Source organism: Capra hircus, chromosome 2 (genome assembly GCF_001704415.2).
Source record: "Capra hircus breed San Clemente chromosome 2, ASM170441v1, whole genome shotgun sequence".
NCBI lineage: Eukaryota > Metazoa > Chordata > Mammalia > Artiodactyla > Bovidae > Capra > Capra hircus.
The window spans coordinates 42,392,871-42,419,017 of NC_030809.1; the positions used below are offsets into that span (position 1 = coordinate 42,392,871).

General features: G+C 38.3%; 1 protein-coding gene across 2 annotated transcripts in view; it reads right to left on the reverse strand.

Annotated features, from left to right (window-relative positions):
* PARD3B (par-3 family cell polarity regulator beta) overlaps positions 1 to 26,147 on the reverse strand; it is a 1,161,921-nt gene that overhangs the window by 435,880 nt on the left and 699,894 nt on the right. For both annotated transcript variants that reach the window (XM_018060563.1, XM_018060570.1), the window contains exons 14-15: positions 23,385 to 23,484; positions 14,991 to 15,106 (exon numbers count right to left, since the gene is read on the reverse strand). In XM_018060563.1, the coding sequence (XP_017916052.1) occupies positions 14,991 to 15,106; positions 23,385 to 23,484 (216 nt within the window). The remainder of the gene's footprint in view (positions 1 to 14,990; positions 15,107 to 23,384; positions 23,485 to 26,147) is intronic.

Here is a 26,147-nt window from a genome sequence, read left to right on the forward strand (position 1 = left end):
TTTTCTTATGAACACTAGAAACCAAGTGGGGATTGAAACATTAGCCTTTCCAGTCATATACCTTCTCTCCACAATTTGTAGATGTCTATGTTTTTATACTGTGTATCTTTCTGGTGTATATTCACTTATCATGTTTGCATGCTAAGTTTCTTCAATCATGTCTGACTCTTTGCAACCCTATAGGCTGTAGCCCTCCAAGCTCCTCTGTCCATGGGATTCTTCAGGCAAGAATACTGAAGTGAGCTGTTATGCCCTCCTCCAGGGGATCTTTCTGACCCAGGGATCAAACCCATGTCTCTTAAGTCTCCTGCATTGGCAGGTAGGTTCTTTACCATTAGTGGTGGGAAGCCCATGTTCACTTATTTTTACTGTTTATATCCTTAATCTCTCAAACTGTGTTCATGATACTATTTTCTCTAAGGGTAATCTACAGAAGTAAGATATTGTTGTCTGTTGTCATTGATAAGTCTCAATTATTTAGAATAGTACGTGGCACAGAGAAAGCACTTGATAAATATTTGTTGAAGGAAGGAAGAGATGGATGGATAAAGTTTTCATGGGACTGAAATTATATTTTCAAGTACCGGATAACTTCTTTGTCTTATAAAAACACAATAGGTGTTTCTGGTGGCACAACCCTTGTACTAATGATTTCTAAAGCATCCAAAGCTACTATATACAAGGTACAGAAGTTTTAGTGTTCCAGTGAAGGGCCAAAAATAAATTATTTTAGTAAGATTAACTGACAAACCCTAGATTAAGTTCTTGCCATAAGTAAGTCCAAGTTCTGACTCTGCCTCTGATTTGTGTTTATCTAGATATTTTCTAGTCATTTAATGAAAGATACACATGAAGTAATTAATGTGTACTTTGGAGCCAGAAACATTCTTAGCTTTAGGGAAGCAAAAACAAAATATCTATTTCCTGCCTCAAGCAAGAGTTGAGATTTGACCTTTAATGTAGAATAACATTTTACTTTCAAAAAGTGATATTTAATTCAGAAATTTTCAGCCTTACAGAGGAAATGCTCAGATGATTCACAATAGAAAATATCCAATAAATAAATCTATGAAAAATGTTTAGCCACAGTGGTAATTTTAAAAGTGAAATAAAAATACTCCTGTTGAGCCTATAAAATTGGCAAAATGAAATAAAAATGATGATATTCAGATTCTTTCATGTACAGCTGGGAAGAGTGAAATTTCCTTTCTGGAGGGTAGCTGGTCACATATACTAAAAAACCTTAAGTCTTTATACAAATTTGGCCAAAGGATTATACATATCAAAATTTACAATGATAAAACAATTATGATTACTTATAAAGGTTTATGCAGTGGTATGGTCAATGCATTGCCATTTATAAGAGCAAAAAATTAGAAACAACTCTTGTGACCAAATGAAACAATATCAGGCAAATAAATCAGGCTACATTTATTCAACAGCAAGATTTAAAATTAAAAGATATATTATAGAAGCAAAGACACAGAGAATAATATTTACGCTAGATTATTCTTATAGGACCCACATTTAAAAGCATATGCTGAGTACAATCACTTTAAGGAAAAACTGAAATATAAAAATATGAATATCTATGTATAAGAAAAGAAATAAGCAAGACCAAAGAAATCTCACTTTTTAAAGAACAAACTGAAACTTCTGCACTTAAAAATGAGATAGCTAAACCTCCAATTAAAATAAATAAATAAAATAAGCCTAAATTTGAGTAAATTTAAAAAAATGAGATAGCTGTACCTTCCTACAGTAGTTTTAATCTATGTATAAAGTAGTGCCAATAACAACTAGTTATCATTATAGATATCATGAATATTACACTTATCTAAATATAATACCATTTGGAAGAGACAACTATAAAATTGTCAAACTTCATGAACATGTACTTATTATATCACATATTTTATTATGCTATATTTATATATTGACATATATTTTTGGATAATGGAACTCTCACTTCAAAACAACTAAAATGGTCTATATTTGCAAAGAAAATTTAAGTATTTCATTTAGCCTTGAATAGCTTCCTTGGCTTCATATTTTATGAAGATGCTCTTATATTAGTACAAAAGCTCTTTTAAAAAGGAACACAGAATTTCATTTAAATGTGAACAATGGTTTAGTAAACAAAAGCAAGTGGGAAAGAAAGGTTTATATTTGGCCTCATTTAAAATGCTTAGTATCTGAGATGTAGAGCCTCAACCGAGGTGCAAAATATAAAGAAGAAAGTACTTCATGTATTAATCCAATTTTTAAGATTGGCCCAGAAGGTGCTAGTGGTAAAGAATCCATCTGCTAATGCAGGAAACATAAGAGGCCTGCGTTCAATTTCTGGGTCGGGAAGGTCCCCTGGAGAAGGGAATAGCAACCCACTCCAGTTTCTTGCCTGAAAAATCCCATGGACAGAGGAGCCTGGTGGGCTACAGTCCATAGAATGCAAAGAGTTGGACATGACTGAAGTGACTTAGCATGAATGCCTCAGTTTCCTCACTTACGGTAGGAAGGTAGCTACCTTTTGAAGGTAGTTCCCTGGAAGTTCAGCTGGTAAAGAATCTGCCTGCAATGCAGGAGACCCCAGTTTAATTCCTGGATCAGGAAGATCTCCTGGCGAAGAGATAGGCCACCCACTCTGGTATCCTTGGGCTTCCCTTGTGGCTCAGTTAGTAAAGGATCTACTCGCAATGCAGGAGACTTGGGTTCGATCCCTGGGTTTGAAAGATCCCCTAGAGAAGGAAATGGCAACCCACTCCAGTACTTTTGCCTGAAAAAGTCCATGGGGTCACAAGGGGTCGGACGCAACTGAATGACTTTCACATACATACAGAATATTTCTGGTCTAAAGGATGAGGCAGTTTCTACACTGATCAGGATTTCCCATCAGAGCATAAATAATGCTCTAAATATACAGAGTCTAATGTAAGAATGATCTACATGGGTTTGTTACTGGCCTAACGTCACTGGTTAAGGTTCATTTAGAAACATTTACAAATTTTATAGTTTTCTTCATATTTCTTGTGGGAAAACAAAGACATGGGTTTCTCTTTCTGACACTAAATTTTTATTCTATCTATGTATGCTATTACACAATACCCCAGCTTAAGAAAACCTAATCTTAGTGGAAAACCATGGTAATAATTGAAACCATGTGTGATTCAAAGACTGAACCAAGAATCTATACTCCAGTACTTTGGCAACCTCATGCAAAGAGTTGACTCGTTGGAAAAGACTCTGATGCTGGGAGGGATTGGGGGCAGGAGGAAAAGGGGACGACAGAGGATGAGATGGCTGGATGGCATCACTGACTCCATGGACGTAAGTTTGAGTGAACTCCGGGAGTTGGTGATGGACAGGGAGGCCTGGCGTGCTGCGATTCATGGGGTTGCAAAGAGTCAGACATGACTGAGCGACTGAACTGAACTGAACTAATACAAGATTATATACAACCTTTCCTGCAGTATTTCACAATATTGACTTGTGGAGAATTTACTTATACTGACAGCTGAAGTGAGTCACCAATTACAAAAAATATGTATAGAAGATGAAGAGGCTCACCTCTAATCCCACTACCAAAATTACCCTCTCCATGACTGCTGCTATGACTAATAACATCACTGAATGTCTGATTTTCTAGGCACTATGTTAACTGTTTTTATATACAACGGATGGTCCTTGCTTTGAAGGCTGGTTTTCGTTCCCAGATGGGGAGTTATGAGAGACTCGTGCCTCTTATTCATTCAATAAGTGGTAAATGAAAGCAACTGTGTTTAAGGTATTCACCAGCATTCATTCATCAGACAGAGTATGAGAATGGAAAGTTGTGGAAAGTGCCCCAACTTCCAGACAAGCCTACAACATACAAAGTAGTATACACATACAATTTCTACACAAAAGACATTCTTTTGCAGTTAATAGTAATAATGAACATGAAATCAAATTTGTCTTGAAAATGCAGTTCTTGAAAACATATTTCTTAGGAATCATAAATTTAAAAGGCAAGAAAAAAAAGAATCCATATGGAAAAGAATCTGTAAAAGAATATATATGTATCTATATATAACTGAATTACTCTGCTATACCCTTGAAACTAGTACAACATTGTAAATTAACCACTTCAATTTAAGAAGAGCTATCTATGGAATTACAGGGCAAGAGAAAAGGTCCTTTACAGAGAGAAGTATTTTTGTACCTTCACTTCCAACTGCAATAGTTTTTCTAGTTAATTTAAAACAGACTCTGCATTATTCTGCTACATCAAATATAATGATCTAGTTAAATTAAAGGTAAAGAAAATGGATCTATATCACTATAATTTAGTTAATATTTATACTATGCCATAATTTATTTTCAGTTTTAAATGTGCAATTGTCTAAAATTTACTTATGTGTTTTAGTCAATAAATGTTGGTTTTCCTTAATGTTTTGAAAGAGGCCTGTGTTTGGATGTGCAAGGTCAGTTATTCAAAGTTTTACCGATTTCTCTTTTTTCATCAGAGAAGAATTCAGCCTGAGTCCTGATACATAATTTCTCTAAACTCATTTAGCTTGTTTTCATCTAGTCACTCTACTTCAGTTATAATCTGTGTGGTTACTTTAATTATATAAACATATTAAGGTAGACTAACTTAAACAAACAAAAAAAACTTTTATCTAAAAATGAAAAATACATAGTGATTCCTTTTCCATTTTCCTGATGAATTTTGATTCTCAGTCTTTGCGAGTCATTTCAATTTAAATATCTATTCTTTCCTTGCATACCAAACATGCCACAAACCAGAATTAATTTTCCCTCATTATTAGCTTTCTAGATTTCAAAGCTTGTAAACTTGATGTAACTTTTGATTGTCACTATCATTGTTTGATACATTTCAGGGGCAGATTCAAATTTTAAACAGATTTGAGTTTTTTTAATGTTAGTCATGAAAATATCTAAGGAGAGGTCTCATATGTCTCTTAAGTCACCTACCTTTTAGGCAAAGTAGTTTTATTTCTTTCAACTATTTTTCATCAGACATGAAAAATTTCGAGGCCTCTCATCAGTATCTGGATGTGTTCTACACTGTTTTCGTCTCTATTAAAATATTGTTGCCAGAATTAAATACAGCACTCTAGGTGGGTTATGGCCAAGCCGGTGTATAGTGGGTCTGCTATTGTCCTTGACCTGATAACATGGAAGGAGCTTTGGAGGTGGTCATGTCCGGTAAGAGACAAAATCCAGGAACATCTTCAGTCACGGCTATTATCCCAGGTCTCCTAACTCTATACTTGTACAGCTGATTTCTTTTAACCCAACTTCAGGATATTGCCTTTATCTTTCACCACTGTGTCTAAAATAGGCTTCTCTCTCCTCAGTCTTCATCAGTACTTGAATTTGGCTTCAGAGAAATCATCTCTATCTGAAATTTTATTATTTACTGCTATGCAACTTTATCACCTATTTACCCAATAAGAATGGCAATACCATAAGAGTAGATTGCCTGGCACATAGAAAGCATCCAACACTGCCTATTCAATTAATTAATCATTATTAGATAAATCCCATCTTCAATTCTAAATAAATCACTTGAATGCTCCTTCTGTCAATCTAACATATTACTTAATTCTCTGAGACAACATTTATTAACAATTTGATAAGAATGCCTTTCATGTCTTCATCCAAGTTATATCTACCCAATCTTCATCAAATTCTGTTGTTTTGTTAGAAATAGGATACATTATTTAATTCCTTTCAGAGTGATAACGAGTCTCAATTAGCACATTTTGGGAAGGGGGCATCCTAATGCTATTACCTTAGTGTGTAATTTGGTAAAAGTCTTAATCAGAAAACAAATGGAAATACTTTTACTAAAATCAATGTAAACTGTATTCATACTATTCCCATGATTATCAATCTAGAAATCCCATCAAAAGGGAAAGGAGACACCAGTTGCTTCAGAGACTCCTCTGCAGGTGGCTAATGGCCACTTCTTGTTTTTTTTCTTTTTGTTATACAAAGAGAAATCCTCCGAGAATTAGCATTGAGATCACTAGTTTCACCAGTTGTTTCTGGAATTCATCATCTTTGTCGAAAATTGGTAATTTGCTTCCTGCCCTCCAGTGTGAGGCCCACTCTTCATTTCTAATGATAAGGGATGGTGGCTTTATAATCCCAAGCCCCTTAATGCACAGGGAGGCAAACCATCCAGACTTCTGCATGCTGGCAGCTATGTCTGGACATCATACTCTGTGTGCATGAAGATAAAATTAACACAGGAACTGGGTAGCTCTGCTTTCTACCTGACAGCTGTTACCTGCTCTAAACAATGGGCCACCACACTTTGTTTTTCGTGTTCTAAAAATAGCTGTCTAACTCCTAAAGGTTTTGCAAGCCTCATTGTGTGCAGCTGTTTAGCTCCTTCTACATTGCTTAAGACTGTTGTCACTTTTTTTTTCCCCCACACCACGTGCTTCTCTCTTTCTCTTCTCTGGGCTTCCCTTGTGGCTCAGCTGGTAAAGAATCTGCCTGCAATGTGGGAGACCTGGGTTTGATCCCTGGGTTCGGAAGATCCCCTGGGTTTGGAAGATCCCCTGGAGATCTATCACTCCAGTATTCTGGCCTGGAGAGTTCCATGAACTGTCCATGGGGTTACAAAGAGTCGGACACAACTGAGTGACTTTCGCTTTTTCACTTTTCTCTTCTCCACCTGGCCAAGGCTTTCAGTTAGCTCTTAGAGCAGCCACACGAGCGCTTCAGGTGCCTCTCCCATTTCTTCTCCCTGAGATAAGTCATCATCATCATGTCAGTACTTCTTTCTGGGAATCTCCGTTCTTCAGTTTCCCTTTCTTGTTAGGGTTTTCATGGGTGCCCACATCAAGTTCCATTTTTCTCACTGCCGAATCCTCAGTATTTAATGCACTTCCTGGCATACAGTAGGCACTCAAGAAACATTTGTGCAATGAATAAGCAAATTTTCTCTGTAATTCCTTCATTTTGATTTCCTAAAGCTTAGGGAATATATCTGATTATGTCCTTGAGCTCTTCCTCATTTATTAGAGATAGTAGATTCTTTTAGTATTACCATTAATTTTTCTTTACCAACCAGGTGGTGGTTGTTGTTTTTAATAAGTCAAAGTTATATTTTAAATAGTGGTACTCAATTCAGCTTTCACCAAATTCAGAGGTATCACTTATTGATGAACAATAAAGAAGATCCATTGATATAAATAAGAACATATTAAAAATGTTAAAATATCATATGGTATTATATGATATATATTAATTGATAAATCAGTCTCAGTTATCAGAGTGTAGTTTTATGAAAATTCTTCTATATATTCAATGTTCAGGATTTTTGTCTTATTTCTAGGAATGCATATGAAAGTTCCTTAATCTACAAAAAAATTAAAAAGAAAGTATTAGAACAGTGGAATGGGTTTAATTAACTTTTTTCATGCCCCCTTTCCATTGGATATTAGAGATACCGGACTGTTCTGAGAGGAATGTCTTTTGTGTATGCAAGGGTTATATTCAAAAGTTGACCCAAATCTTTTGTTGATTTGAGAAATCAGTCGATTTGAGAAATCAGAATTTACTTTGACTGTGAATGTCTAACAGTACTTCTACCTTAATACAAATTTCCAGCAAGCAACTAACAGAAAATTAAATTCTGAATCACAGCTCTTGAAAGAAAATCAGCCGATTTTATCTATCGTCTTGATTTTAGGGACAAGTCATTCAAGACACTTGCACTGTTTTAAGAGACTGTGAGACATGGAATGTTAACAACCTCCATTGTCAGGAAACTTCCTAAAATTTCATTTGAATGCCTCATGCATCACTTGAAGCTCATTTCCTCTCATTGAACAGAGGCAGGACAGCTGGTCAGTATCTTCCATCTGCACTGCCCTCAGCCTTCCTCTTACTGTGTTACAGAACACCCTTCTGAAATGGGAGGAGGAGGCCAATTTGAAACAGGAGAGAAAATGCTTAGGAAAAAGAAAATCTTGTGGGAAATAGCATTTGAAACTTAACTTTGAATAGGGCTGTAGAGTTGGTCAGGGAGTGGAACAAAAATTATTCCTTGAATAATTTAGACTAATTCTTCAATACTATTACAGGGTCATAAAACACCAGGCCTGGATGTGAAAGATGTTTGTACTTCATCAAAAAGTCTTTGAATATGACTCTCTGGCACCCTGCCAATGAGGGCAGCTCTTCGGGGGAAAACCCTATGCCAAAGGCCAAAGAGGCAGCTGTGTTATTCAGCTCCTGAGAGCTTCCAACTCAACACCCACACAAGCTCAATTACGAACAAATTAAAGGGATCCAGACTGAACACAGTAATTCTGGTAATTTAAATAAATAGAGGAAAGTCTACAATTAGTAGAAAAAGATTGATTTTCTGGAAAACCCAGAAAATGACACCCTAACCCCTTTGAATAAGCATAGTTACAACTAATTACTTAAAAATAAATTCCTTTTATTCATCATTTGAATCCTCTCTGATCTGACTTAAATGTGGCCACATGCATGCCAGAAAAGTATCCACAAATACTGAGGGAGAATGGCCTAAAAAAAAAAAATCTATACCTTTAAGTATATAGGAATTAACACCACCGAATAAAACTATAATCAGGGTCTTACACCTACATTTTAGATCACATAGATAAAATGTGTTACTCATTTCTACCTTCTTCAAATACAGAGAAAAATGTAGTCATTCAGAAAAATCAAAGATTTAATATTGGGAAATCTATTATTATAACTCACTATAGTAATAAAGAATGAACTACACACAATCATCCTATATAGATCCTTAAAATCACTTAATAAAATTCAATATCCATTCCTGATTAAACAAAGTGAGCAAATAGAGAACTTTTCAAGAAGCTAGGAATACAAAGAAACATTCAAACTGATAAAACCATTTCTACCAGGAACCAATAGCAAACTTCATAATTAATGGGCACACGAACACAATAGAAGCATTCCTCTTTAATTTTTTGATGAGCTGCTACTGCACTGCTAAGTCGCTTGAGTCGTGTCCGACTCTGTGCGACCCCATAGATGGCAGCCCACCAGGCTCCCCTGTCCCTGGGATTTTCCAGGCAAGAACACTGGAGTGGGTTGGCATTTCCTTTTCCAATCCATGAAAGTGAAAGGTGAAAGTGAAGTCGCTCATTTCTACCTTCAAAAGGTAGAGACTCTTATAGAGTCTTGTATAGAGCCTATAGAGTCGTGTCTGACTATAGAAGACTAAAAAATCTTTTATAGTAAAGGATACCATGATCAAACTAAGAAGACGAATAATAGATTGCAAAAAGTTATTTACAACATATATAATGATATTCTAAAAGATGAAAAAAAATAACAAGTGCAAACATTTTTGGCAAAGAATATGAATAAACAAATCACAGAATAAGAAATTCAAATGAACCAAGCCTGCTCACCCAAACCAAAAATCCCAACTATAAATTAAGTCCAAATTTAATCAAAAAGGGAAAAGTAAGAGTCCTTCATACAACACCAGTTCAGTTCAGTTGCTCAGTCGTGTCCGACTCTTTGCGACCCCATGAATCGCAGTACGCCAGGCCTCCTTGTCCATCACCAACTCCTGGAGTTCACATAGACTCACGTCCATCGAGTCAGTGATGCCATCCAGCCATCTCATCCTCTGTCGTCCCCTTCTCCTCCTGCCCCCAATCCCTTCCAGCATCAGAGTCTTTTCCAATGAGTCAACTCTTCACATGCGGTGGCCAAAGTACTGGAGTTTCAGCTTTAGCATCATTCCTTCCAAAGAAATCCCAGGGCTGATCTTCAGAATGGACTGGTTGGATCTCCTTGCAGTCCAAGGGACTCTCAAGAGTCTTCTCCAACACCACAGTTCAAAAGCACCAATTCTTCGGCGCTCAGCCTTCTTCACAGTCCAACTCTCACATCCATACATGACTACTGGAAAAACCATAGCCTTGACTAGACGGACCTTAGTTGGCAAAGTAATGTCTCTGCTTTTGAATATGCTATCTAGGTTGCTCATAACTTTTCTTCCAAGGAGTAGGTGTCTTTTAATTTCATGGCTGCAATCACCATCTGCAGTAATTTTGGAGCCCAAAAAAAGAAAGTCTGACACTGTTTCCACTGTTTCCCCATCTATTTCCCATGAAGTGATGGGACCAGATGCCATGATCTTCGTTTTCTGAATGTTGAGCTTTAAGCCAAATTTTTCACTCTACTCTTTCACTTTCATCAAGAGGATTTTAGATCCTCTTCACTTTCTGCCATAAGGGTGGTGTCATCTGCATATCTGAGGTTATTGATATTTCTCCCAGAAATCTTGATTCCAGCTTGTGTTTCTTCCAGTCCAGTGTTTCTCATGATGTACTCTGCATAGAAGTTAAATAAGCAGGGTGACAATATACAGCCTTGACATACTCCTTTTCCTATTTTGAACCAGTCTATTGTTCCATGTCCAGTTCTAACTGTTGCTTCCTGACCTGCATACAGATTTCTCAAGAGGCAGGTCAGGCGGTCTGGTATTCCCATCTCTTTCAGAATTTTCCACAGTTTATTGTGATCCACACAGTCAAAGCTGCTGGCAGAGACAATAAAGCAGAAATAGATGTTTTTCTGGAACTCTCTTGCTTTTTCGATGATCCAGCGGATGTTGGCAATTTGATCTCTGGTTCCTCTGCCTTTTCTAAAACCAACTTGAACATCAGGAAGTTCACGTATTACTGAAGCCTGGCTTGGAGAATTTTGAGCATTACTTTACTAGCATGTGAGATGAGTGCAATTGTGTGGTAGTTTGAGCATTCTTTGGCATTGCCTTTCTTTGGAATTGGAATGAAAACTGACCTTTTCCAGTCCTGTGGCCACTGCTGAGTTTTCCAAATTTGCTGGCATATTGAGTGCAGCACTTTCACAGCATCATCTTTCAGGATTTGAAATAGCTCCACTGGAATTCCGTCACCTCCACTAGCTTTGTTCATAGTGATGCTTTCTAAGGCCTACTTGACTTCACATTCCAGGATGTGTGGCTCTAGATGAGTGATCACACCATCGTGATTATCTTGGTCTTGAAGATCTTTTTTGTACAGTTCTTTTGTGTATTCTTGCCACCTCTTCTTAATATCTTCTGCTTCTGTTCGGTCCATACCATTTCTGTCCTTTATCGAGCCCACCTTTGCAAGAAATGTTCCCTTGGTATCTCTAATTTTCTTGAAGAGATCTCTAGTCTTTCCCAATCTGTTCTTTTCCTCTATTTCTTTGCATTGATCACTGAAGAAGGCTTTCTTATCTCTTCTTGCTATTCTTTGGAACTCTGCATTTAGATGCTTATATCTTTCCCTTTCTCCTTTGCTTTTCACTTCTCTTCTTTTCACAGCTATTTGTAAGGGCTCCTCAGACAGCCATTTTGCTTTTTTGCATTTCTTTCCCATGGGGATGGTCTTGATCCCTGTCTTCTGTACAATGTCATGAACCTCATTCCATAGGTCATCAGGCACTCTATCTATCAGATCTAGGCCCTTAAATCTATTTCTCACTTCCACTGTATAATCATAAGGGATTTGATTTAGGTCATACCTGAATGGTCTAGTGGTTTTCCCTACTTTCTTCAATTTAAGTCTGAATTTGATAATAAGGAGTTCATGATCTAAGTCACAGTTAGCTCCTGGTCTTGTTTTTGTTGACTGTATAGAGCTTCTCCATCTTTGGCTGCAAAGAATATAATCAATCTGATTTCGGTGTTGACCATCTGGTGATGTCCATGTGTAGAGTCTTCTCTTGTGTTGTTGGAAGAGGGTGTTTGCTATGACCAGTGCATTTTCTTGGCAAAACTCTATTAGTCTTTGCCCTGCTTCATTCCACATTCCAAGGGCAAATTTTCCTGTTACTCCAGGTGTTTCTTGACTTCCTACTTTTGCATTCCAGTCCCCTATAATGAAAAGGATATCTTTTGGGGGTGTTAGTTCTAAAAGGTCTTGTAGGTCTTCATAGAACCGTTCAACTTCAGCTTCTTCAGCATTACTGGTTGGGGCATAGACTTGGATTACTGTGATATTGAATGGTTTGCCTTGGAAACAAACAGAGGTCATTCTGTCATTTTTGAGATTGCATCCAAGTACTGCATTTTGGACTCTCTTGCTGACCATGATGGCTTCTCCATTTCTTCTGAGGGATTCCTGCCCGCAGTAGTAGATATAATGGTCATCTGAGTTAAATTCACCCATTCCAGTCCAGTTTAGTTCGCTGATTCCTAGAATGTCGACGTTCACTCTTGCCATCTCTTGTTTGACCACTTCCAATTTGCCTTGATTCATGGACGTGACATTCCAGATTCCTATGCAATATTGCTCTTTACAGATTGGACCTTGCTCTATCACCAGCCACATCCACAGCTGTGTATTGTTTTTGCTTTGGCTCCATACAATTAGTATAAAGAAACACAATGTGTGACAGAGATGTTTGAACATAGATGGATAGTAAATAGCTAGCAAAGTATTTTAAAATATGTTTGTATCTTGTGAAAAAAGAAAGAGATGGGAATGAGGTGGTTTTATTTTTCACAGTAAGAACTGTCTTTAAAAACATAAGTGAAAATAAACAAATGGAACTCATTTACCTTTAAAATAATTTGAACATAATATGCAAATTAAAAAACTGGCTTAGACTCACTAGCAAAAATGAAACAAACAAACAAAAAAAACAAGGAAGGTACCAATGAGGTCTATTAGTCTTTGAAGATGTTTAAAGATTTTCTAAAGGAGGAATATTCAACATAAATTATGCAATAAGTAGAGATTTATCTTCTATTTTGAGTCATATAAAATTGCTGTTTTTCTAGGTCAAATATAATCAAATAGCACTAATTTGCTATTCAGCCTAAATACCTCAATTGAAAAAAAAAAAAAGAAAAATTGAAGAATGGATCTTGACCCTGCTCGGAGGATTATCCCTCTAAGTACAATCACCAACCTTTTTAGCAAATACATTAATTCTTTACATTGGCCCAGTGCTATATATGGAAAGCTAAACTACTTACAGTATCTTTTTCATCTAATCAAACAAGGAAGGCACTTCCAAATGTTTACCTTTCTGGTATCATCTAAATTTATTCATTGAGAAAAATCACATATTTATTGAGCTCACTCAATTGTTCTGGGAATAGGGGTTCAGAATGGCCCTAGAATATTGACCTCAGAGCTCGCTGAGAGACTGTTAGCTTTGATTTGGCATTTCCTGGAAGGGACCAAACTTTCATAATTAGTTTAAAAATGTTTTCATAGCATAGTTTGCCACTTGCGCTGTATAGTGCATTTAAGTCAATGCCTTTAATTTGATACCCATGTCCTAAAGAAAATAACTCATAACCTTTGCCCTACTATGTAAAATTGAACAAACATTATTGTCATGTATGGGATAAGCACACTAAAATGCAATGGGTCGCTGCTAACTGTTCATATTTTGCAAGGGCTATTTCAATCTAAAAGAGAAAACTGTTTAAAAACAAAGCTTTCAGTAACAAAAAAATTGAACAGAAATACAGTTTCTGGACATGGTTTAGGTTTTATTTTTATAGATCTGATACCTTTTTTTAATAAATGGCTGCTTTTTTTTTTTTTTCTTTTGCAGAGACTTTTAAAAACCGTACTGCCGGCCTTTTTTTTTTTTTTTTTAACTAAGTGAGGAAAACAGTAATGTATTTCTTATCCCAAATTAAGAGCAGTTTTTATCCATTCATCTTCTTTATAAAGAAGTTGGGAAGACAGAACAGGAAATATTTATCAAGCATTCTATAAAAACAAATTGCTCCTTTCATAATTAGTAATAACCTATGACACTGTCATGCATTATTCCTTTGGTCTGTCAGGGGTTCACACTAGAGAGAAAATACCCCTTTTGTACCAGTGCTCAAGACAGCTTCCTTATTAAGGTTTCTATCAGTCTTGCTATAGATGATTAGAGCAAATGTATCCTAGTGATCTAGTTCATTTATAGAAAACAGAATCAATTTTTCTTGTTTCATCATGACTGAACATTTTTCTGAACTCTTGTAAATGAGTAACAGATAAGCACTATTTATCAGACTGTTAAATGGAACACGCAGTTTTGATTATTCCATTTTCTTGGTGCTACTAATGAAATATATAATGTGCATCGGGGTGGGGGTGGTAGGAAATTGGCAGGGCTTGGTCTCTGAGCATTCGGGAATCAGTGAATATGTTGCTGAAAATTTATTTTGCACTAGCACCCTATTCTAATCATTCTCTCTCTAAGGGCCCATGGGAAGGCAGTAATGTGCTTAGGTGTCTGAGATATCTTCCAAGGTTTCACATTCTAGAGCCTGGGAATACAGTTTTCAGCAGTTCTTGATTGCCCTGGCAACCAACACTAACCCAGATATTCTCTGTAGGATTCAAACACTCTCCCAGAAATTCTCTGTAGGACTCAGAACCTCACTGAGGTTGTCTGGGCATGAAACTGGGTTCTTAGATACCCTCAATCTGGCAAACCCGGTGATGGATTTGAAGATGGGCATTTAAAGAGATAAAGTTTCTTCACTGCCACCATCCCCAAACATTGCACACAGAGATGGGATGCTCTATGGGAGAGGATTCACCGAACTTCATGATCTTCCCAGGCCCCGCAACATGGATGTACTCGAGAAATGGAAAGGTACCGCAGACGTGAAAGTACAAACGCAAAGGCAGGTGAGTTAAAGACGCTTATGCATTCAGATCTTCCAGAAGGAATACTCCTACTTTTCTGACCTATATGGCCCACTTTATAAAAATGTCACTTATCTCTCTTTTAAAAAGGAGTAATTAGGATTAAATGTGTGGTAAGAGACAGAAAGATAGGATGACTATTATCCCTTTTTCCATGCTTCAGCAGACCTTGCCCCCTAAGGTTGGAGTTGAAGAAACAAAGGCAGGACATTCAGGAAGACAGATGGGCTGAGGCTAGACAGCTGACCTGGACGTCACCTCACCCTCACTTACCGAGGTCCATGCTCTTTGAGGCTTTCAGATTCATTGATTCAGGCTGCCTGGCTGGTGTCACAGATCTAAAGTTGATATGCTGATCTGGAAAATACACTGCTGAGTCCACCCCAGAGCTGCAGAAAGAAGCCATACGCCAGATTTAGGTTTAGAATTTAAAAAAAAAAAAAATTAAAGGCAGCAGTTCTCATTTTGAACAGAGCTCTTCATCACTCCCTCTGTGGCTCCCAACCAGGCATTTTCAACCAGTTGGTGAACCTCAGGTATCTCCTATGAGATGTAGCAACTCTGTTTTCCTGCATTTTATCACATTCTGCAATTTACATAGTATTCTCTGGCTAATATCATGTTTTCCTCTTCACTGATTTCTGCTAATTGGGATCCTGCTGTACAATATGTAACTTAAAGTGGGTAAACTGAACCTGGGAACCACTAGTGCTTCAAAGGATGTCACTAGATATTAGCTGAGCCTAAATATAGGTTAAGAGAGGTCTGTGGGCTAAGCATACCCTTCCTTTAAAAAAACAAGTGAAAGGGCTGTATCCTTTTGAGAAAACCATCCTGTTGAATGACTAATGGCTGTGGTAGTTTGGTTTTCTACTTTATTTAGGTCTATTTTCTAAAAGTAATGTTAATGCTGACCAAATAGTCTGCTCATCAATAATACCAACAGGAAATAACAGGAAAAGCACAGCTGACAATTTAGACACAAGATACATCAAATGCCCATTATAGACTTCCTAGTACTTGTATTCAATCTCAAAGAATTTTATTTCTGCTGAATATTTTATTTATTTGCTTGAGGATGGAGAGCATTATATAAGGGAATTACAGACAATAGCTCATTTCCTGATCTAGAAATAATTTATATTTATATACTTTTCATACATTAACTTAGAGCCCTTTCTCCCTTGGTACATATATTTAGAAAGTAAATATGGCAGTTCATTTCAACACAACTTTAATCTTAAATACAGGAAAAAATAAAATGAAGTCTTCTAGGTAAATCAGAAAGGACTAAGTTTGAATTTTTCAAACAGTTGGGGATTTGACACTGTAAACAATAAAATAACAACTAAAAAACTCAACCATTATGAATGAGAATCTTAAAATGTACTGGGGAATCTCAATTTCTTAACCAAATATATCAAGAAAGGTTCAATCTTTCTTGAAACTTATAAGTCATGCATATTTAATGCTGCCTTGCAGCAATCATAATACTGCTGAATGAATGAGCCTCTGCTATCGTAATGTAGTGTAACACAGCAGAGCATTCAAAAGCACAAAGTCCAGAGCAGGTCTGCTCAGTTTAAAATCCTGGCTCTGCTCCTTACTAGCTGTGGAACCCAGCCAAGTTACTGAACCTCTCTGTGCTTTAATTTTTTAAGTGTGTATAAAATGGGTATAATTACATTCCTTGTCTCCCATGGGTGAAGTGAAGTGAAGTCATTCAGTCGTGTCCGACTCTTTGTGACCCCATGGACTGTAGCCCAGCTGGCTCCATGGTCCATGGGATTTTCCAGGCATGAATACTGGAGTGAGTTGCCATTCCCTTCTCCAGGGGATCTTCCCGACCCAGGGATCGAATCCAGGTCTCCCGCACTGTAAGCAGACGCTTTACCATCAGATAAAATGAGTTACAAATTATTATTTTACAAACGATTTGTAAAATAAGGCGACTAGGGTCTGGGGCATAGTAAGTACAGCAGGAGCATTTAGGAAATAAGCAGATAAATAAATAGACCTGCTTTTGCTTTTCAAATGACTGTAAATTTTTGCTTTTCAAGTTAATTTTTTTTACAGTTTGCTTTTTTTTTTTTTTTGGCTTCTCTGTTTTTGTCAGACTTTCTGTGGGCTTGTAACTAAAAGCCCTTCTCTCCTATTTAGAAGGACTGTGGTATAAGATTTATGGACTTCCCTGGTGGCTTAGATGGTCAAGAATCTGCTTGCAATGTGGGAGACCCAAGTTCTATCCCTGGGTCAGGAAGATCCCCTGGAGAAGGACATGCCAACCCATTCCAGTATTCCTGCTTGGAAAATTCCATGGACAGAGGAGACTGGCGGGTTACAGTCCATGGGGTTGCAAAGAGTCGGACATGAGTGACAACTAACACACACACACACACACACACACAGTAAGGTGGTTTAGGGCCATGGGCTTGGGAGTGAGATGCCAGGGTGGGTGGCCTAATGCATAAAATGGACAGTGTATATAGCACAGGAAACTATATTCAATAACCTGTAGCCAACCATAACAGAAAATAATCTTTTTAAGAAGTGGACCGTAATAGAATTTACTTAATAAAGTTGTTGTAAGGGTGAAATGAATGATGATACATTAAATACTGACAATAGTGCCTAATATACAGTAAGAGCTCAACAAAAGCTTACAAAAGTAAACTTTAATCATTTCATTTGTTTCTGTAGCTTAGTCTGGTCTTTGAATGAGGGTCTAAGGAACTCTTCAGCAAAAAAAATTACAGTCTATCCTCTGTATCCTCAGCATGGCATGTAAGGATCATTCAACCTGGGACCAACAATATTCAGAAAAGAAAAAATTCTGGAAAGTTTCAAAAAGCAAAATTTGAACTTCCCATGCCCTGACAACTATTTACATAGCATCTACATTGTATTAAGTGGTTTGAAGCATATGGGAGGATGCTATATACAAACAGAATACCGTTTTATACCAGGGACTTGAGCACCTGCAGATTTTAGTACCCCTGGGAGTCCTGGAACAAATTCCTCATGGATACCAAGAGACAACTGTATATTTTTCATGAAAACTGCTCAAGAAGTTTAAAGCTACTCTTTAGAATTATGAAAGATTTTTCTTTTCTTCTCCCCCGCCTCCCCACTTTGGCTTCTTTCTTGGTGTCTGGCTACATTCTCAGCCAAGAAAGCTACTGATGTCAAACATATTAGATGGGGTATCTAGTGATGGCGACAAAATATGTTAACTGTAAACATAAATCCTGATCCATTAGTGCTGTTGACTGGCCTGGCATAATAGAATATTTTAATTGTTTAAGTTCACTTTAAAGAGGAATTCTGAGTCGCCATGGTGAATATGAGCTTTCCTTTGAACCTTGATGTTTTGGAAGCACTTGTCTTTAAATGTGTTATTCGACATTTATTTGCACTTAGTTTTTCATCCTTTGATCTCTTGTGATGATACAGTTTTAGTGTCAGAGAGACTCATGGCCTTCATGCAACCAGAGAATTGAACAGTTGGAAGTCATTAAAGTCACCTCATCTAATTCTTCATCTTGTAGGTAAGACACTGAGGCCCAAAGAGGAGACTGACATTCCAAGGTCACAACAGCTGGCCATTGGCGAAGTCAGGACCAGCTTGTGGCTACTTGTACATTTCCCAGAGCCGCAAGATCTTTGGCTAAAATGGTGGCCAGCCTGGGATGCAGGTTGTTGCTGATCCTGCATCCATAGAGCTGCCTCCTTTACCTCTTAGTACAGTTTCACACACACTCTTATGCAGCTTGCATTTTAGGTTTTTTTTTAAATTTCAACAGAGTGGTGCATGTTGTGAAATAAAAGAAAATTAAAGGGTTAATCAAAACATATGCCACATGTTATAATGAAAACCTTTTGGGAGGAAATTTAGAACAACATGAATATTCCTCATTAAAAGAAATCACGCTGCATTTAAAGAGCTCTGCTCAAGGCAGACTATGGGAATCTACCCAACTGTGTAATGTTTGGGTTAATTCACTTTACTGTTTTAGAATACTTTACCAAGCTAGGCATTATTTGTCAAATTAAGAATAAGAACTCAAATTTTCCCAAACTCTTGGGAAACAATTAACCCCATCTCCATTGAAAAAACAAGACAGCAACATAGTAACATCAAGTCAGGATCAGTCTAAATAAAGTGAATTTTTTGTACAGATGCAGAGATACCATCAAAGATGATCAAAGAAATAAAAAGCTGCTTTGTACATATGAATGCAACATATAGTCACATATATGTGCATGTACATATCTATATGTATATAAACACAGGCAAACCTGGGTATGTCCATTACATTAGTCATGATGATATATACTTCTGTTACCATTGCTTTGAACATGGACAAGTATACACTTTGAAAGCCTTCAATAAAAGGACCTCTCTTGCCATGGTACAAAATGGAAATTAGGATGATATCAGAGTGGCATATATGTAAGGGAGGAAGGAAGGAGGTGTGATATGGGGCACGGTAGGGTTAGAGCTAATGTAAACTTGTACTTGAATGTGTGTCGTATTGAATTGACTAATGGGAACATAACTTAGACTAGTAAAATACCATTAGACTAGTAAAACAGTTTGTAATTTTATGCTACATATTGGAATTTTTTGGTGTGAGACAGTGACACAATGATTAACTATAAAATATGACATATTTTAATTCTGAAAGCAGTTAGCATGTGCTCATGGCTGAGTGGGCTGCAGTGGAAGACGCAAGTTGACAGCAGGCGAGAGGCATATCCTAGATAAAGACTGTGTTTTCAGCATGAACAACCAGGGAATCTACCGAAGAGAAATGATAGTCAGTGTCAGATGATGCTGCATAATGAATAAATAAGGGTAGCATGAAACATACGCCAGTGTCCCAAACATGGTGACGAATCAGGAATGTGAAAGACCTATAAGACCTGCCATGAATGTTCAAGGAGAACTATCTGAAATTAAAAGGCAAGGGAAGGTTTCGAAGGGCATGCCAAAATAACTGTGTCTAAAGTCTCAAGGGGCCATGGATTATCTTCAGTGTCTGGTTACTATGAGTGGGAGCAGACGTAGGTCACGTGTATGGGAGGAGAGACAGAAGGAGAGACAGAACTGAGAGAGAACCAAGAGGGAGAGGAACTGTGAACACGTAGGGAATAACCAAGTGCTGTCTGAACAGCTAATCACATTCAGTATATTCTGTCTGCTGTTGATTTGCCTTAATCTCTTTCTGAGACATCATGGCAGATAATATATTTCTTTCATATATATGTACATGCTGCTGCTGCTAAGTCGCTTCAGTCGTGTCCGACTCTGTGTGACCCCATAGACGGCAGCCCACCAGGCTCCCCCGTCCCTGGGATTCTCCAGGCAAGAACACTGGAGTGGCTGCCATTTCCTTCTCCAAAGCATGAAAGTGAAAAGTGAAAGTGAAGTCGCTCAGTTGTGTCCGACTCTTAGTGGCCCCACGGACTGCAGATCACCAGGCTTCTCCGTCCATGGGATTTTCCAGGCAAGAGTACTGGAGTGGGTTGCCATTGCCTTCTCCGATATATGTACATACACACGTACACACCCACACACATATGTTTTTAATTTAGACACATTCTGAATTCTTGTCAAATAATTATTGACATGGGTTGCCATGCCCTCCTCCAGGGAATCTTTCCAACCCAGGGAATGAACCCACATCTCTTACATCTCGGGCATTGGCAGGTGAGTTCTTTACCACTAGTGCCACCTGGGAAGCCCATATCACTAAAAACAAGTTACTTAAATTCCTGATTTCATTTTGGTTCAGAGTACAGGCACAAATTTAGCCTGATGAAATTTGTTTTTCACTCCTTGCGAATTAGAAGTTTTCTCTTTCATAAGACTGGTTCCATCCCTTAAAGCACTACTTTTTCCTTTCAGAGGGCTTTTACCTTTTTTCTTTGTTTTTTAAAGATAGGACAGCCTCATTTGCTGAACCCTCCTGGCTCCCTTCCAAGGCTTCCTTCACTCTAAGTTTCACACATCCAAATCCCCATGGCTGCTGGTCACCTAGGCAACACAGCAGCTTGTAGGATGGTACAGGTCACAGAATCCCAGGGGGGTGGGGGGAGAGAGAGAGAGAGAGAGAGAGCGAGCGAGCGAGAAAGAGAGATTGAGTGATTCAAAGCTTTAGATTTGTTCATTCCATTTCAAAAATCTCTTTGACTTTGTCCCTTCTTCTCCAGCTATGCTGCTCTTTCTTTTTTTCAAGCCCCTCTCTTCTCTTGCTGGTGGTTTCAGACTAGTATCCCTGTCTATGGCTTCCCTTATCCATTTATCCTCCACGATTGTACTTATGTATCGTGATATCATCACCTCCCACCTTCAAACCCTTCAATGCTTCTCCACTGCTCTCTGGAGAAGCACGGTGCTCATGGAGAATGGCTGGCCATACCCTTGCTATAACTTCTTTACCAGATACTATATGTTTCACGACACTGAACACACTGCATTTTCCCTCTCTCCTCATTTGGTTTTCCTAACCTAAACTGCCCATCCTACCTCTTTCCTTTCTATCCTTGGGTTTGATCAGAACTTGAGTGTGGCTTACAGAACTCTATCTTCCCTGGTGGCTCAGATGGTAAAGCATCTTCCTACAATGCGGGAGATCTGGGTTCAATCCCTGGGTTGGGAAGAGCTCCTGAAGAAGGAAATGGCAACCCACTCCAGTATTCATGCCTGGAAAATCCCATGGATAGAGGAGCCTGGTAGGCTACAGTCCATGAGGCCGTAAAGAGTCAGACACGACTGAGCGACTGAACTGAACTAAGCAACTTCACTTTCACTTTACAGAACTCAGAGAAACATGTTACTTCCTAGCTCACTGGTTTCTTGTTTAAGGATAAAACTTAGGAACTGCCTCATGTAGAGCTGTGCGAGGCAAAGTATCTGGGAAGGGGCTCCTAGCTTCTGTGCTCTTAAGTGCACCCCTCTCCTCACATCTCCACATATTTACCAGCTCAGAAGGTCTCCAAACCCTGTCATTCTGGGGTTTTATGGAGGTTTCATAAAATAGGCGTGCCTACACACTAAGTCACTTTAGTTGTGTCTGACTCTCTGCAACCCTATGAACCACAGCCCGCCAGACTCCTCTGTCCATGGGATTCTCCAGGCAAGAATATTGGAGTGGGTTGATATTTCCTTCTCCAGGGCATCTTCCTGATCCAAGGATCAAACCCTCATCTCTTAGGTCTTCTGCGGTGGGAGGTATGTTCCTTACCACGAGTGCCACCTGGGAAGCCCCCATTACAAAGGCAAGACTGATTCAATCATTGGCCATGGTCAACTGATTCAAGGCCCATTTCTCTAGATGGGATTGAAGTTCCAACCCTCTCAGCACAAGACTGGCTCCACTGGCAACCAGTCTCCTTCCTTAGATGCTTCCAAAAGCCACTTCATTTATATAAGACACCTTTATCACTCTCAATACTTAGGAAATTTCAAGGTTTTTAGGGGTCAGTGCCAGAAATGGGATTAAGACCAAATAAATATTTATTATAAATACATCATGACAGGTTTATATCTGATTTATCTCTGCATTGTTCTAGCAGTTTTGTGCATATATCCTGGATAAACAGTAAGGTAGGTGAGTGAAATTATTTTCATCAGGGGACTTTTTAATGCTACCAAACTGTCATTTTTGATTCAGACTAAAGGCAGGCAATGGAAATAAACAAGCAAAATCAAATATGTCCAGATTTTTGCTCAAGAAACCCCCAGAGATATTGATCTAGAAGAACATTATTATGATAATCAGTCTAGTTCAAGAAATTGTGTTTGAGTAAGATACTTGACTTCAGAAATGTAGGAATAGGAGATAGCTAACTGTAGGTAAGCTTTTGGCTAATAGAGGTAGCCATACTCTTGCATTGTTTTATTTTTCACAGATTGTAATAAAAAACATAATAGTGATGAAACCACCCTTGCTGCAAGATAAATGAAAAAAACCTCACAGGATTACCATGGGGCAACAATGGAATAAAATATCCAATTTTTAACAGCCATAATAAATATAGCAAAAAGCAAAGGGACAAGTTAATGATTTTTAAAACTCATCAGAAGAACAAAATCTATGAATTCTACTAGTCAAATGGTGTGTATGCTTAGTAAATCTCTTTTTCTCATGCTTGTGTGAGTCTAAACATTATTGATTTTTTTGTTTCTATTACAGAATTGATATAATATTGGGCATTCTTTTCAACAGTTTAGATTACATATGCTGTTGCCTTGATTTTTAGATTCCATTAACTTTCTTGGAACATATATTTTTAAGATACCTTTAGAATTTGCCAATTACAAATTTTAAAAAAAGAAGCTTTATGTCTTCTCAGTTTTGTTTTATGCCCTCGCATATAACTTTTTTTTGAGTTCCATCTCTCTAGTTTTTAACTTGGTAAAAAAAAAGATTCAACAATTTTCCCATATATTTTAATAATATATGAGGAATCTCAAATTTCAGGAAGTGAAAATGAACCATCTGAGGTGTCAATATTAGCTATAAGAAGTTTTCACTGGAAAGGAATTATAGATACTATGAGATTTCCATTCTGGAAAGAAACAGAGGTAAAATAAGGTTGCTGGGTTTTCCCAGAAAAACCATAACAGGGAACATTTACGATATATCATTTTATCGATACCTGTGGCTGTAATCTTCAAGGCCCAATTCCAGAGCGGGATGTGGTTGGGGAGAAGGTGGCACTTCGCTCTCAGCCCATCCATCACTGGGAAGCGCTAGGTCTATAAACAGAACAAATAAAGCTGTAGGAAACCGGAGGCAGCACTCTTTGGTGCCTGGTTCTGTTTCAGTCCATCTCTCAGACATAATTTTCACCAACACAGAAGCCAACCATGAAATAAATAAGTCCTCATACAGAACTGAAGGACTCATGTGTGCACTAATACAGCCTGTATGAAGAAATCGTAGCCTGCTAATATGCTTTTACGCTGGTGACCCGCTGGGAACCCCTGGCAAGAGAAGTCTGTGCATCTTAACTACGTTTTCCCATCTCAAGAAGGCTGACACATATTCATTACTTGTGCTTTGTAGAAGATTAACAAGCCATTTTTTAAAATGACTTAACATTTTTGTAAACAAGACTCTGTAATGAATGATTAGATGGTGATTTAAGCATTAGCCTCAGTGACAAAAAGTACTTAAAAAATCATGAGATACAGTATATCTACTCACCGTTTAGACACTGTAGAGGTTTAAAAAAAAAAATTCTTGCATCTCCATTTTATTGGAAAACCCTGAGTTTGGGGCCTAGGGAGCAGAAGACTGGGGTCTGAATCCTGGTTTTCCTACCCACAAAAACTGTTTACTTCTCAGTCCATTTTATATGAAAAGTAAATAGAATATTACAACTAATAACAAGTGAGGATTTTTGAGATCTTCCTGTGTATCACACATTGAGCTTAGCCTTAAGTATTATTTAACTCTTATCAACAAAGAAATTATTAAATAATGTACGAAAAAATTGTATGCATAATGGTTAAGAGTATGGTTTGTGCAGCAAAACTGCATATTTCCAATCATGGCCTGTTATGCTGTATGAACTTGGGAAAACTACTCAACTTCTATAAACTTTGGTTTTTAAATCTACATAGTAGGGATACGAATACTTTCATTGGAAGAGCACAAGGATTATATAAGAGTGCATATTCAAACAGTGATTTAAAAACAAGTGCCAATAAGTAAAAAAAAAAAGGATTATTAATCTGTACACCATAAACTTGCTATGGATCTGTTATAGTGAGATACTAGTAGAAAGTTGACTCTGTTGATGGAACAAGGAAATAATCTCTTTGTCCTTGAGAAATGCTGCTGGTAGCAATCTGCTTTGACCTGCCCGCACACCAGGTCTGATGGTTAATTTTATGTGTAAACTTGACTGGACTTAGGGTGCCAAGACACTCGGTATTCTGTGAAGTTGTTTTGGAGTGATAGTAACATTGAAATCAGCAGACAAAGTAGATTGCACCCCTCCTGTATGTGGGTTTGCACGCATCCTCAGTCGCTTCAGTCATGTCTGAGTCTGTGAATGTATGGACTGCATCCCACCAGGGTTCTCTGTCCATGGGACTCTCCAGGCAAAACTATGGAATGGGTTGCCATGTCCTCCTCCAGGGGATCTTCCCAACCCAGGGACTGAATCTGAGTGAGTCTCCTGCAGCTCCTGAAGTGCAGGTGGATTCTTTACCACTGAGCAACTGCCCCTATGTGGGTGGGCCTCATCCAATCTGTTGATGGCCTAAACAAAAAGGCTGACCTTCCTCTAAGTAGGAGAGAATTCTTCCTGCCTGACTGCCTTCAAACTGAAACACTGGCTTTTTCCTGCCCTTGGATTCAAACTGAACCCCTGGCTCTTCCTGGTTCTTGATCCTGCCGGCCTTCAGACAGGGCTACACCACTGGCTCATTCTTCTAGGTCTCAGCTTGCCCACTCACCCTGCAGGTCTTGGGACTTGCCGTCCTCTATAATCATGTTACCCAATCTCTTACAATAAATCTCTACATATGTATGTGTATGTAATACACACACAGAGAGACATAACATATGCTCACAGATACATTCCACTGGTTCTGTTTCTCTGGAGAACCCTGACGAATACACCAGGGAAGGACTTGTTCAAAGCTCTGCATCACAGACTAGTATAAAATGGAGGCAGTTCTAGCACTGCTGAAATATCCCTGAAAATGAGACTTGAAGCAGGAATCTGATAAGTCAGATGATCAGAGTACAGAAGCGCAAAGAACAAAGCAGTCAGCACTATCCTCCACCTCCAGTGACCTGGTAATATGCAGCAGTCAGGCAGTCAAAGATTTTTTGAGAGATGGTGCTAGTGGTAAAAAAAGGGAAAAAGAAAAAAAAAAAAAAAAAAAAAAACCACACCTGCCAATGCAGGAGATATGAGAGACTCAGGTTTGATTCCTGGGTCGGGAAGATCCCTTGAAGGAGGGCATGGCAACCCACTCCAGTATTCTTGCCTGGAGAAACCCATGGACAGAGGAGCCTGGCGGGCTACAGTCCACGGGGTCACCAAGAACTGGGCACGATTGAAGAAACCCATGGACAGAGGAGCCTGGCGGGCTACAGTCCACGGGGTCACCAAGAACTGGGCACGATTGAAGAAACCCATGGACAGAGGAGCCTGGCGGGCTACAGTCCACGGGGTCACCAAGAACTGGGCACGATTGAAGCAACTTAGCACGCATGCACGCAGAGCAGAAGGTGTACAAGGCAAACTGGAATGAAGGGCATATGGGGACCACATCTTTTCTATTAGCTCTAATCTTTTATCCTCAACTTCTCAGTTCATTTTTTCACTAGTGGCAAACATAGCTGTGATCATGTAACTGCCTGCTAAAAAAATTTTCAGTTGCACACAATTGCCTAGAGT